General features: G+C 45.3%; 1 protein-coding gene across 3 annotated transcripts in view; it reads left to right on the forward strand.

Moving 5' to 3' along the window:
• kif13a (kinesin family member 13A) overlaps nucleotides 1-15,205 on the forward strand; it is a 35,705-nt gene that overhangs the window by 4,529 nt on the left and 15,971 nt on the right. For all 3 annotated transcript variants that reach the window (XM_053611223.1, XM_053611225.1, XM_053611224.1), the window contains exons 3-13: nucleotides 4,933-4,945; nucleotides 7,751-7,811; nucleotides 8,197-8,289; nucleotides 8,965-9,145; nucleotides 10,707-10,794; nucleotides 11,083-11,217; nucleotides 11,330-11,442; nucleotides 11,572-11,683; nucleotides 13,993-14,205; nucleotides 14,454-14,564; nucleotides 14,665-14,799. In XM_053611223.1, coding sequence (XP_053467198.1) covers nucleotides 4,933-4,945; nucleotides 7,751-7,811; nucleotides 8,197-8,289; nucleotides 8,965-9,145; nucleotides 10,707-10,794; nucleotides 11,083-11,217; nucleotides 11,330-11,442; nucleotides 11,572-11,683; nucleotides 13,993-14,205; nucleotides 14,454-14,564; nucleotides 14,665-14,799 — 1,255 coding nt within the window. The remainder of the gene's footprint in view (nucleotides 1-4,932; nucleotides 4,946-7,750; nucleotides 7,812-8,196; nucleotides 8,290-8,964; nucleotides 9,146-10,706; nucleotides 10,795-11,082; nucleotides 11,218-11,329; nucleotides 11,443-11,571; nucleotides 11,684-13,992; nucleotides 14,206-14,453; nucleotides 14,565-14,664; nucleotides 14,800-15,205) is intronic.

The raw sequence follows: 15,205 nt of genomic DNA on the forward strand, positions 1-15,205 counted from the left end.
TCGGGGCTTGTCTAATCTCCGTGAGAGATCAGACAGATGTTGTGTGTGTGTGTGTTATTCCTTTCGAGTTCTCAGGACACCCGTTCCTATGTGTGTATGTGTGTGTGTGTGTGTGTGTGTGTGTGTGTGTGTGTTTACAGCTGACGTGGCCACTCGACAAAAATGAAACGTGAGAAGACGGCGTTGTTTATACTTTTGATGATAGAGAGTTAAGGCAGCATCTGAACACGTTTGTGTATATCGTGATATTGGATGTGTGCGGTATTTTTATCGTGGACGTTATTAAATATCTTGGTGATATTGTCGGTAAAAGTTGTCAGTTGATGGTAAGAGGAACGGAAAGTTTTATAAGTTTTATAATAAATTAATTTGTCTAACTGCTTTAATCATAGATCTGACGTCTTGACGTTTATAATTTTATAAAGCCTATTTTTTTGTCCTGTCGCCCAATTGCTAATGTCTAATGTAATGTCCAAGCGTGTGTGTGTGTGAGTCTTCCTTGGAAAGGCTTTAAGAAAAGGAGAAAAGGAAATGGTGGATATTTGGGAAGTATTTTTGCCCTCCATGCCGTTTAACAGCAGACGCTTGGCGAGTCGCCTGGAGCGTACTGTACACCGTGTACACCGTAGCGTCTTTTGTTTTGCTGATTTGTTGCGTGATCCTCGGCTCCGTGTGCCTCCGTCTTTCTCACGGTAACGTTAGAGTAAACAGACGGTGTTAAGTGAGGAGGGAACGTGCCTCGAGGGCGTGAAGGAGGCGCGGCAGTCCCGTCTCTATGAGTGTGTGCAGCTGTGTGACGCTCACGCTCCGGTTTCTAAACTTTCCACAAGGTGACACGGTGAGTCAGATTTGAAATATGAGTGTGTGTGTGTGTGTGTGTGTGTGAGAGACAGAGACAAGCACCTGAGGCAGGCAGGCAGGCAGACAGACAGACAGACAGACAGACGGGAGGGTATTTGGCCGGTGGTGACGTGCCCGTGTTAGATATGAAGACTATGCGAAGGGGTTTTCCAGTCTAATAATGATCAGAGCAGGCTGACAGGTGTCCCCCTCCCCCCTGCCCCCCTGTATCCCATCATGCCTCACTCCAGTGCTGAGAGGGCGAGGTGATTAGCGAAAGCTCGCTTTCATCCGATACGGCTCTGCACCGGCGAGGCGTGTAATTTTCTCCTCGTCCCGTTACCGACTGTCAGAGGCTCAGAGGGATTTCACACGGCTTTAAGAGCGCGCCATCTCATCGCCGTAATCAGATTCCTGGAGACGTGGGCGGAGGGTGGGGTTTGATCTCGCGACGAGTCTACGTAACCTCCACGACCCCTAAATAAAACCTCCTTTCTGCTCCTCAGAACACTCAAGGATTTGGTTAACAATTCAGCGTTTAGCTGTGCTGGTGTCTTGGCTTTGTTCCCACCCCCAATATCACTGTAACCAATCAGAGCCCCAATATCACTGTAACCAATCAGAACCCGAATATCACTGTAACCAATCAGAACCCCAATATCACTGTAACCAATCAGAACCCCAATATTAATGTAACCAATCAGAACCTCAATATTACTGTAACCAGTCAGAACCCCAATATCACTGTAACCAATCAGAACCCCAATATCACTGTAACCAATCAGAACCCCAATATTACTGTAACCAATCAGAACCCCAATATCACTGTAACCAATCAGAACCCCAATATCACTGTAACCAATCAGAACCCCACCCCCAATATCACTGTAACCAATCAGAACCCCAATATTACTGTAACCAATCAGAACCCCAATATTACTGTAACCAGTCAGAACCCGAATATCACTGTAACCAGTCAGAACCCCAATATCACTGTAACCAATCAGAACCCCAATATTACTGTAACCAATCAGAACCCCAATATCACTGTAACCAATCAGAACCCGAATATCACTGTAACCAGTCAGAACCCCAATATCACTGTAACCAATCAGAACCCCAATATCACTGTAACCAATCAGAACCCCAATATCACTGTAACCAATCAGAACCCAATATTACTGTAACCAATCAGAACCTCAATATTACTGTAACCAATCAGAACCCCAATATCACTGTAACCAATCAGAACCCCACCCCCAATATCACTGTAGCCAATCAGAACCCCAATATCACTGTAACCAATCAGAACCCCACCCCCAATATCACTGTAGCCAATCAGAACCCCAATATCACTGTAACCAATCAGAACCCCACCCCCGATATCACTGTAGCCAATCAGAACCCCACCCCCGATATCACTGTAGCCAATCAGATTTACATTACTGCCCTCCCGTATCACTGTAACCCTCACCCAAAGGTCATTTGGGTTCGACCTGCCCAATACACTAACCCCCAACCCCCCCCAAAACTCAGAGGGGTCAAACACACCACAGTTCAGTTCAACACGCTGCACCTGGAGAAGCGCCATGACACCTGATTCTCATTACGGAGTTCTGTATGGGATTGATATAAGAAACACACAGGGTAAAAATGGATGTTGTTGTTTATAAAGCCATCTGTTCCTGCGTGTCTGTGTGAAAGAAAGAGAAGGAGAAAGACACGACGATACGCCCGGCCTCGGGAATGCTCTCTCATTATCTCTGTCTCTCTGAACAACAACGACAACAACAACAACGACAACACAAAACCGCGCACATTCTGCTCGTACAGATTTTCTCTCCTCGGCTTGTGCGCGGACGCTAATTTTTTCTCTGTTCGTGTTGTTTGTTTTTTTGTTTGTTTTTTTTTCTGTAAACGTGTTCGTCTGTCGCTCAGCCGGAAAGATTTGTGTTGCTCTGATAAACCCGTGCATTTCCCTCGAATTCCCCGGCGTCCTTCTTCTGGGGGTTGGGTTGTGTTTGAGCAGAACACAGATGCAAATCTTGACCTCAAAGAGAGAGAGAGGGAGGGAGTATGTGTGTGTGTGTGTGTGTGTGTGTGTGTGTGTGTGTGTGTGTGTATTTGTGAGTGTGTGTTTGTCCAAAACGCACCCTGTTTATTAGAACCAGAGCCGTGACCAGGTCGTCCTGCTCGTAACTCGTATTTCAGGGTCATCCGTTCTTTTATCCGATCTTTTCCCGTCTACGTCTACGTACGTCTGCGATTTCGGCGCAGTGCTTCTGCTCGTTCGGTGACTCGACCCGTCTGATGTGTCCAATCATCAATATAATCAGAATTAACAACGTCTAAAGTCTCGGAAAGTTTCGTCGACCTGCAGGTGAGCTAATCGGCATTGAAATCCGGAACGATTGACAGTCGTGTGGGCGTTTTGAACTGGAAACTCCGCCCCCTTTCCCCCAGTCTCACATTAGTAATGTTGTGGTCGACGCTCTCATCCCGACTCGATTTTCCCGCGTGAAAGATGATGCTGACGCTGATGATGAACCACGCGTCCTGTCACGGTAAAACCGGCGCTGCAGGATTTAAACCATCCCCGTGGCTTTGGAGGGAACGCTGAAGGGAGGGGCTTGGCTTGTGTGGACTGGAAGTTTGAGAATAGCTAGCTCGGGCACGATCACTGACCGCACCTTTAACGTTGTTTATATTTTTGCTGTGTAGCTTTTGTGTTACACTGAAGACCCCCCCCCCCAACACACACACACACGATGTTTGGTCACGTAGAAGTGTTAGTTACACTCTGGAAAGGGAAGGTCACTTCCTGTTTGGTCCAGGTTTGCTGATGGCGCTTTCTTTATGCTTGCTGTTTCGGACCGAGTGTGTGAAGAGTGTGTGTTGGAAATGGAAGGGATGTCGTAAACACACACACGCGCGGCTGTGACATTTCTGCTTTTAGTAGCGTGTCTCCTGAGCGTGATACCGGGCCGGTTCCTCGCTCCTCGACGTCATCACACCGATGTACTGCGTTTCGTGTCGTGCTCTGAGAACGCGACGCCGTGAGCACATCCTGTGATGTTGTGAAGGTTGTCGCGTTGTTCCCGTCCTCACTGAGTGTAATTAAAACACCGAGCAGGGAAACTCGATCACGTCAGTAAACAGAGAAATGTAAACGCAGCGTTTCCCGGCTTCCTCTGGTTGTGTTGGGTTTCGTTTTGTTTTATGTGCAGTGATGAGGAATTTCCATCTCCAGTGAAGGCACTGATGACCGTTTAGCGAGCAATGTGGAGGGTGTGTGTGAGTGTGTGTGTGTGTGTGTGTGTGTGTGAGTGTGTGTGTGTGTGTGTGTGAGTGTGTGTGTGTGTGTGTGTGTGAGTGTGTGTGTGTGAGTCACTTCTGAGAAAGTTAAAGCTACAGCCGTGGATTTTAGTTTTTAGTGATTGAGGGGCAGGTGTACCTACAGAGAGAGACAGACAGACAGACAGAGAGACAGACAAAGAGACACAGACAGAGCGAGACAGACAGAGAAAGACAGAGAGAGACGGGCAGACAAAGAGAGATAGAGAGACAGTCAGAGAGAGACAGACAGTCAGAGAGAGACAGACAAAGAGAGACACAGACAGACAGAGAGCGAGAGACAGACAGAGAGAGACAGAGCGGCAGACAGTCAGGGAGAGACAGATAAAGAGAGACACAGACAGACACACAGACAGACAGATAGAGAGACAGACAGACAGATATTTTTTTGTAAATAAAAACAGTGAAGTAATAAATAAAACAAATAATGAAACCAACCCAACAAATTAATCAAAGAAGAAAAGATAACGGCGTGAACGTGGTTAAATGGGTTACCGCGGTGTTTCGGCGAGGTGTACGAGCTCGTCTCGGTCTCTGAACACCTGTGACGTGACGTGACGTAAACGTCTCGGTCGGACGAGTCGTAAGAAAGCGCCGGAGATTCCGCGGCCTTGGGGCGGTGACTCGGTGTGAAGGAACGCCTCCATGAATGAAGAACGAATCTGATTAACTCCTTCTGTTTTTCTTTCCTTGTCTCTCCTGACTGAACGATGACCTCGGTGACCTCCGCACCTGCAGGAAGCAGCCCAAGGTAAGAAGAACGTTTCAACATTCTGACACGTTGTCGATTTGAGAAATACAAACTGTCCTAAACGATTAGAAGGCTAGGCATCGCGCACGTTCCTAAAACTAGCGCTTTGCTAACTGGTGGGCGTCACCAGAGCTCCTCCGTAGCTGGGAATCCTAATTCTGTGGGTAGGAGGGGCATACTCGATATGTCCTGTCAATCACTAGCGAATCGTAGGCGTCTGTGAGCTCATGTATGCGGAAGAGGGCGGATAGCGTTTTCCTCCGAGTGTGTCACGCCGCCATGTGTCTTTCTCGGTCTTTCCCTTTGTGAAGCCGTCCACCGATTTCCTAAAGTTCCATTCAAATACGTAAACACGACACGCAAATGACTGGACCCTCGCTATGAGGTTTAGCACGTTGATACGTTTCGTCGTGACTGTCGTGTTGTGTTTCAGTGAGAATAACAATAATAATAATCTCAGGATTTATTGGTGTTGACTAAAGCAGCTGCTCTGAATGCTGGGCGTCGCATCGCCCCGCCAAAAGAAAATGTATTTTTGGAAACAGGGTTTCTCTTCCTGTCACTTCCTGTCGCGGAGACAGGGCAGGGTGTGTGTGTGTGTGTGTGTGTGTGTGTGTGTGTGTGTGTTGGAGCTTGGAGATCTTGTGAAACGCCCACAAAGGCCACAATGTGTGAGAGGATGAGCAGAGACAGTGGACCAGTGTGTGTGTTCAAAGCTGCATTGTTGGAATGCGCCCCTAACACACACACACACACACACACACACACACACACACACACACGTATACTGGTGCCTCCTCATTTAAGAGACGAGGCACAAAATGTCAGGAGTACCATATTCTCTGGAGTACGAGACACTTAAAATGAATTATTTCATTAATATTTATTTCTTTATATTTTTTCATCTGTCCATCCTTCTATTCATCCATTTATCTGTCTGTCTGTCTGTCTGTCCATCCATAATATAAACGGGGGGGGGGGGGGGCAGGTAAATGATTGATGAAAGGTGCAATTTGAAAAAGGGAAAAGAAAGCTATTTAAAGATATTAAAGATGGAATTCACCGTATAGGTCGTGTTTTTAAAAAAAATAAAAACATTTTTATGGATAATAATCTTGTTAATAAATCCTAATAAACAAACCGGATTAAAAAATCCACCCAAAATGCTACGCTAGTACCGGTAAGTTAGCATAATAACAATGCGAACAGCTTTCATTCAGGATTAGCCGCTTTAGCATTCTGAGGTAAAAATCTGAGTGCGGTCTTTAAACAGTCCGATCGGCTCGGGGGATGGGTGACTCGGGGGATGGGTGACTCTACACAGCACGTTACCGTGGGAACTGATGTCACTAAAGCGGGAATTTTATCTGGCCTTTAGCAGATTTATGCCGTTCATTAACGGTGCCGTCTCAAAGGCTTCATCAGACACGGTGTACTTTACCTCAGACCTGCTTAAAGGAGCAGTTCACCAAACAGAAAATGTGCACAACGTTTGTTTGTTTCTTATAAACACGCTGCCGCAGGTCGCTCCGAGGCAAATGAAGCTATGACCTCAAGTTTTAAAATTCAAAAAGTTCCCTTTAGAAAATCCAGACTTTTTTTCAGAGCTGCTCGTATCTGTCCTTCAGTGTTATGGAAACCAATATGACTAAAATTATTTTTAAAAAGGTAACTAGCTAACTCAATAAGCTGCGGTCAGGTTTGTTTAGATCGGACGGGGGCGTGGATAAGCCTATCTCAAACGCTATCGGCTGCTGCGTAAGTCAGTCAGGCGCTTAAACGCTATGCCACTTCTGACTTCCTGTTTAAAAAGAAGAAGCCATTTCGTGGGGATTTAATAACGTTGTTCGCCTCAGCTACGAGGAAAAGTTTTAAATATCATTTCTAACACTGCACTCGACGATATTTTTGGACAGCGCAGTTTCTATAGCCTGTAGCATACAGCAGTGCTGCACTTTAGCTTGTTGTTTTAGCATTTGATCCTCGCTAGCTGTAGCGCCCGCCGTTCTCGGGTTAGCCTCAAAATGGCGTCCTCGCGCTGAAGTGTGCTGCAGTCCAGGTGCGCTGTGAAGTGAACGTCTGGTTAATTTGTAGCGCTTCGGTTTGAAAAATCTGGATAAACATCAGCGTGAATAAGTTGAGCCCCGCCCCCGGGCGTTTTCTATTGGTTGATGCAGGTGCGTGTCTGAAACCATGTCAGTGACAATAGCGGTTGTGTTTTTAACATATAGATATTTTGGACAACGCGTTCCTGGGTTTTTTTTTTTGTAAATTGTGATGAAAGCTCAGGGAATTTAATGATTTGTAAAAAAAAAAAAAGAGAGACTGTCGCATTTATGATTTTTGAGCCGTCACTATGGCGATACGAGAAGAGAAAAGAAAAAAAAAAACCCATCTCAAACGGCGTTTGGACCAAACACCAAAAGCCGAGTCACTGAAGGGGAAAGGACGCAGGACAAAGAGCCATGATCCCATGAGCCAATAGGAAACAAGTGGGCGTGGCTTTGAACAGTTTGTTCACCTAACGATTAAGTAGCATCACACCGAATTTTAACCTCGCCTAGCTTGCTAAGATTTAGCAATGTTAGCAATGTTGGACATTAAATATGCGCATACTTATTAAGGAGTGGTGAGATATATAGTGCACACGGAGTTCACAGTGCGACTGTGATCACTCTATACACTAATCCTCTCTTTGTGTGCGAGTCCCTCAGGTGTGTTAGCTCAGTGTTAGGTCATTGTAAGCGGAACGCTACGCCACACGTGTCCGAGCACGCCCGTAAAACTCCCTTTCTGTTTCTGCAGGTGTTCGCCTTCGACCACTGTTTCTGGTCCATGGACGAGTGCAACATCCCCAAATATGCAGGTGAGTCACACACACACACACACACACACACACACACACACACACAAGGCACTTTCTCAGCAGTGTGGGAGGTGAAGTCTCTCCCGTCTCATAATTATCTGGAGTATGGGGTTTAAACGTGGTTCTGATCTAAGCTCTAAATTAGTGCTTTGGACAAACCTCAGTTATTGTGTGTTTGCGCAGAAACGGTTGCGGCGCTAATGGATTCCCCGTTACAGCTGTGTACACCAAACTAGCGCGCTAATCACTTAATCAGTGACAGGAGAACATTCCACCGTGGTGGCTCTGGTGGGTCTCCGCTCACACGGTCACCTGCACTGAGGTTATGCAGCATTACAGTTACGCTATCTCTCTTCTGTGTGTGTGTGTGTGTGTGTGTGTGTAGGTCAGGAGGTGGTCTTCAGGTGTTTGGGTGAGGGGATCCTGGAGAACGCCTTTCAGGGATACAACGCCTGCATATTTGCCTACGGACAAACAGGTGTGTTATCTATCTGTCTGTCTGTCTGTCTGTTTGTCTCTTTCTCTGTGTGCCTGTCTCTCTGTCTGTGACTGTCTCTCTCTCCCTGTCTGTGTTTCTGTCTGTCTCGCTCTGTCTATTTGTGTGTCTGTCTCTCACTCTAAATCTGTGTGCCTGTGTCTATGTGTCTGTCTCTCTCTACATGCACACTACTTAGCAAACAGCTGTCTCACCCTCTCACACTGTAGCATTCTGTCAGACAGAAAGGAGGGTGAGACAGTTGTTTGATACATAGTGTGCACTACAGGAGGGTGAGACAGTTGTTTGATACGTAGTGTGCACTACAGGAGGGTGAGACAGTTGTTTGATACGTAGTGTGCACTACAGGAGGGTGAGACAGTTGTTTGATACGTAGTGTGCACTACAGGAGGGTGAGACAGCTGTTTGTCTCGTTGGAGCAGCAGGTAGAGGAACAGGAAGCTGCTGTGTTTCTCATCGTTCTGCTGAATCGCTCAGGCCTATAACACACACGCACACACACACACACACACGAGACTGGTCCTTGGCTGTCCCATTTCCTCTCTTTCATAGAACAACACACTCTCCTTGTCTGTGTCTGTGTGTGTGTGTGTGTGTGTGTGTGTGTGTGTGTGTGTGTGTGTGTGTGCACGTGTGTGTGTTTGTGTGTTCCCCCAGGCTCTGGGAAGTCGTACTCCATGATGGGGAGTGTTGATCAGCCCGGTTTAATCCCGCGTCTCTGCTGCTCGCTGTTCGAGAGAGTGGGCCGTGAGCAGAACGACTCACACACCTTTAAAGTAGAAGTTTCCTACATGGAGATCTACAACGAGAAGGTCAGAGACCTGCTGGACCCCAAAGGGTGAGAGACAGATCCATCACACACACACACACACATACACACACACACACACGAATTACACCCCAAAGTCCGATCATAGTGAAGGAGGCGTGGCCTCTATTTCAGACCCAGTGAAGGAGGTGTGTCCTCTCGCTCTTTGAGTCCTGATTAAGGCGGCGTGTGTTTTATCCGTTGTTTCTCAAAAAAATTAGGTGTGGTCTTTTTGTCTTTCAGTTCTAATAAAAGAGGTGTGGCCTCTGTGTGTCTTAGTTCCAATAAAGGAGGCGTGGTCTCTGTGGACCTGTCATTACTAATATAGGAGGCGTGGCCTCTGTGTCTCTCAGACCTAATAAAGAAGGCGTGGCCTCTGTGTCTCTCAGACCTAATAAAGAAGGCGTGGACTCTTTGTCTCTCAGACCTAATAAAGAAGGCGTGGCCTCTTTGTCTCTCAGACCTAATAAAGAAGGCGTGGACTCTTTGTCTCTCAGACCTAATAAAGAAGGCGTGGCCTCTGTGTCTCTCAGACCTAATAAAGAAGGCGTGGCCTCTGTGTCTCTCAGACCTAATAAAGAAGGCGTGGACTCTTTGTCTCTCAGACCTAATAAAGAAGGCGTGGCCTCTGTGTCTCTCAGACCTAATAAAGAAGGCGTGGCATGTGATAGTTAAATTTTCCTATTATAATATAAATTATAATATAAATGTGCTGAAGTTTTATTAGTAATTTATTATTATATTATCATGATATTGTGTTAGTTGTGATGATTGCTGCGCTTCCCTTTCTAGCTTCTTAGCTTAGAGCTTTAACTAAACAAAACACATGGATAGTGTTGATAATTTAATTCAGATAATATTGAATATGGTATATATATACATACATATATATATATATATATATATATATATATATATATATATATATATATATATAACGGCGTATTAGCACTTAGAAAAATAAAACTGACTTATCCTGACTAAGACATTGCTAGATATGGATTTAACATCCTGTTCAGTAGAGCTGTATAATGTATGGTTAAATCAGGTCCAGTCTGGTGGTGAAGTGGGATATCCAGACTCAGATCTCCGGCGCCCTCTAGTGAAGCTGTAAAGTTTATCTTTATACTGGGAGCTTTGAGCTCAGCACTCCTCACACTGGGCTGTGATGTGTGTGTGTGTGTGTGTGTGCAGTTTGTTCCCCAGGCTCTGAGCAGATGAGGAATGCAGCACAGAGCGAGAGCTGGATTTTTTTAGCCTTTGCTGCTGAATGTTGTTTTCTGTTTGTAGTAACTAGGCATGTGCTGATGATATAATGAGTATATTTAACACACGCAGTATTGTTTCAGCCGCTAAAGTCACGTGTCACCCGGCCGCTAAAGTCACGTGTCACCCGGCCGCTAAAGTCACGTGTCACCCGGCCTCTAAAGTCACGTGTCACCCGGCCACTAAAGTCACGTGTCGCGTGTATCTTATGATCAGAAAACGAATATAATATTTACACAAACACAGCAAATTTTCCTTAATGACAAGAGGGTGTACAAACTTTTCTCCAAGCCCTGTGTGTGTGTGTGCGTGTGTGTGTGTGCAGGAATCGTAAGTCTCTGAAGGTGAGGGAACACAAGGTTCTGGGTCCGTATGTAGACGGTTTGTCTCAGCTGGCTGTAACGAGTTTCCAGGTGACGACACCATCACCAACACCTGTCTCTCTCTATCTGTCTGTCTCTATCTGTCTCTCTCTCTGTCACGCTACACTATCTGTCTGTCTCTCTATCTGTCTGTCTGTCTGTCTCTCTATCTGTCTATCTATATGTCTCTCTATCTGTCTGTCTCTCTCGTTCTATTGCTCCTTCTCTCTCTCTCTCTTTCACCTCACATCAGGGATTTAAACATCTCTTTCTTTCTTTCCTTCCTTCCAATCTCTCTCTCTCTCTCTCTCTCTCTCTCTCTCTCTCTCTCCCGTGCAGGATATTGATTGTGTGATGTCAGAGGGTAATAAGTCTCGTACCGTCGCTGCTACGAACATGAACGAGGAGAGCAGCCGATCTCACGCCGTCTTCAGCATCATCATCACACAGACTCTATACGACCTGCAGTCTGGGGTTAGACACACGCACACACACACACATACACACATGCACGTGTAAGACAACACACACTCTTAGTATTATGACACTATTCTAATGTCTGTTAATTGTGTGTGTGTGTGTGTAGAACTCGGGTGAGAAGGTGAGTAAGGTGAGTCTGGTGGATCTGGCAGGCAGCGAGCGTGTGTCTAAAACCGGAGCAGCGGGCGAGAGGCTAAAGGAGGGCAGCAACATCAACAGGTGTGTCACACACACACACACCACAACACATTGTATTACTTGTATAAGACTCGACTGGTGTTTAGTTAACCGTTAGTCAGTTTTGCTGTGTGTGTGTGTGTGTGTGTGTGTGTGTGTGTGTGTGTGTAGATCTCTGACCACTCTGGGTTGTGTGATATCGGCTCTGGCGGATCAGTCAGCAGGAAAAGCCAAGAACAAGTTTGTCCCATACAGAGACTCAGTGCTCACCTGGCTGCTGAAGGTCAGCTCTGATTTACACCTCACCTTTACACTGATGTACACCTCACCTTTACACTGATTTACACCTCAACTTTACACTGATGTACACCTCACCTTTACACTGATGTACACCTCACCTTTACACTGATTTACACCTCACCTTTACACTGATTTACACCTCACCTTTACACTGATTTACACCTTACCTTTACACTGATTTACACACCTCACTTTTACACTGATTTACAGCTCACCTTTACACTGATTTACACCTCACCTTTACACTGATTTACACACCTCACTTTTACACTGATTTACACCTCACCTTTACACTGATTTACACACCTCACCTTTACACTTATTTACACTTCACCTTTACACTGATGTACACCTCACCTTTACACTGATTTACACACCTCACCTTTACACTGATTTACACCTCACCTTTACACTGATTTACACCTCACCTTTACACTGATTTACACCTCACCTTTACACTGATTTACACCTCACCTTTAGACTGATGTACACCTCACCTTTACACTGATTTACACCTCACCTTTACACTGATTTACACCTCACCTTTACACTGATGTACACCTCACCTTTACACTGATTTACACACCTCACCTTTACACTGATTTACACCTCACCTTTACACTTATTTACACCTCACCTTTACACTGATTTACACCTCACCTTTACACTGATTTACACCTCACCTTTAGACTGATGTACACCTCACCTTTACACTGATTTACACCTCACCTTTACACTGATTTACACCTCACCTTTACACTGATTTACACACCTCACCTTTACACTGATTTACACCTCACCTTTACACTGATTTACACCTCACCTTTACACTGATTTACACACCTCACCTTTACACTGATTTACACCTCACCTTTACACTTATTTACACCTCACCTTTAAACTGATTTACACCTCACCTTTACACTGATTTACACCTCACCTTTACACTGATTTACACCTCACCTTTAGACTGATGTACACCTCACCTTTACACTGATTTACACCTCACCTTTACACTTATTTACACCTCACCTTTAAACTGATTTACACCTCACCTTTACACTTATTTACACCTCACCTTTACACTGATTTACACCTCACCTTTACACTTATTTACACCTCACCTTTAAACTGATTTACACCTCACCTTTACACTTATTTACACCTCACCTTTACACTGATTTACACCTCACCTTTAGACTGATTTACACCTCACCTTTACACTGATTTACACCTCACCTTTACACTGATGTACACCTCACCTTTACACTGATTTACACCTCACCTTTACACTGATTTACACCTCACCTTTACACTGATTTACACACCTCACCTTTACACTGATTTACACCTCACCTTTACACTGATTTACACACCTCACCTTTACACTGATTTACACCTCACCTTTACACTGATTTACACACCTCACCTTTACACTGATTTACACACCTCACCTTTACACTGATTTACACCTCACCTTTACACTGATTTACACACCTCACCTTTACACTGATTTACACCTCACCTTTACACTGATTTACACACCTCACCTTTACACTGATTTACACCTCACCTTTACACTGATTTACACACCTCACCTTTACACTGATTTACACCTCACCTTTACACTGATTTACACCTCACCTTTACACTGATTTACACACCTCACCTTTACACTGATTTACACCTCACCTTTACACTGATGTACACCTCACCTTTACACTGATTTACACACCTCACCTTTACACTGATTTACACCTCACCTTTACACTGATTTACACCTCACCTTTACACTGATTTACACACCTCACCTTTACACTGATTTACACCTCACCTTTACACTGATTTACACCTCACCTTTACACTGATTTACACACCTCACCTTTACACTGAATTACACATCACCTTTACACTGATTTACACCTCACCTTTACACTGATTTACACCTAACCTTTACACTGATTTACACCTCACCTTTACACTGATTTACACACCTCACCTTTCTCTCTCTCTCTCAGTATGAAGATACAGTATTGATATTGTGATGAATTTAGGTGCGGTATATACTTTGCAGGAGTTGATGGTAAAATTTTAGACAGAGTTATTAAATCATTAAAATAAAAATCCGTTTCCCTATTAAATAAGATGTTTTTTCAGTACCGTGGAAAGATCATGAACTTCACTGTTTTGTTGTCAGATTGTTAGTGAAGCTGGTGAAAGTGCAGTATTTCACAGGCCTGTATACTATCATGCACGTGGCGTGATGTGAGTGACGGTGATGTCGTGTTTCAGGATAATCTGGGCGGGAACAGTAAGACGGCCATGATCGCCACGGTGAGTCCGGCGGCGGATAATTACGAGGAGACGCTGTCCACGCTGCGCTACGCAGACCGCGCCAAGAGGATCGTCAACCACGCCGTGGTCAACGAGGACCCCAACGCTCGCATCATCCGGGAACTGAGAGAGGAAGTGGAGAAGCTGAGGGTGCAGCTCACTCAGGCTGAGGTCAGAGCACAACACACACACACATACACACACACACACTTCTTCTTCTTCTGTGTCACATTTCTCCACCTCCACCCTTCCTTCCTTCCTTCCTTCCTTCTTTCCATTCCCTGACGCTACCACGACAACGGTTACCATAGCTAGTTTTTTTTTCTTTCACTGAGCGGTATAGCATCTTCTACATTTTCTAAATTTTTGAGTGGGTGCGCGTGTGTGTGTGTGTGTGTGTGTGTGTGTGTGTGTGTCAGTCTCTGAAAGCCCCCGAGCTGCAGGAGAAGCTGCAGGAGTCGGAGAAGCTCATCCAAGAGATGACCGTCACCTGGGAGGAGAAACTCAGGAAGACCGAGGAGATTGCACAGGTACTCTATATACACACACACACACACATGTACACACACACACACACACACACACACACAGATCACAAGATCTGGATGTTTTATTAACTCTCTTCTTCAGGAGAGACAGAAGCAGCTGGAGAGTATGGGAATCTCTCTGGAGTCCTCAGGGATTAAGGTTGGAGAGGATAAGTGTTTCCTGGTCAACCTGAACGCTGACCCCGCCCTCAACGAGCTGCTCGTTTATTATCTGAAGGTACAGCGGCACGCCGCTCCTTTAACTTTTATACAAATGATACATATCACCTGCGTGCAGTTCACACCTCCAGAGAAGAAGCGTGGATTTTTTGTATTTGAATCAGTTGATCAGAAAAGATGTGATGTAGCGGTGTCTGTATCTCTGGTTCATGTAATGAGATTTCCCACAATCCTGTGCGGCTGAGACTGAAGGCCAAATCCGCACTGCAGCGCTAACAACAGCCTTTTGTCCTGCCTGAACTAAATACCCACATGATAGAGCTGTTAGTGTGTGCCGCCTCCGGCAGAACGCTGTGTTTACTAACTCCGCCCACTCAGACACTGACCTCTGACCTTACTGTGAACTGCTCACATGAGGCCTTTATTCCAGCTACAGTACAGTCTCTTTAGTCCAGTTTTATATC

The sequence above is a fragment of the Ictalurus furcatus genome, chromosome 23 (genome assembly GCF_023375685.1).
Source record: "Ictalurus furcatus strain D&B chromosome 23, Billie_1.0, whole genome shotgun sequence".
Classification (NCBI taxonomy): Eukaryota; Metazoa; Chordata; class Actinopteri; order Siluriformes; family Ictaluridae; genus Ictalurus; species Ictalurus furcatus.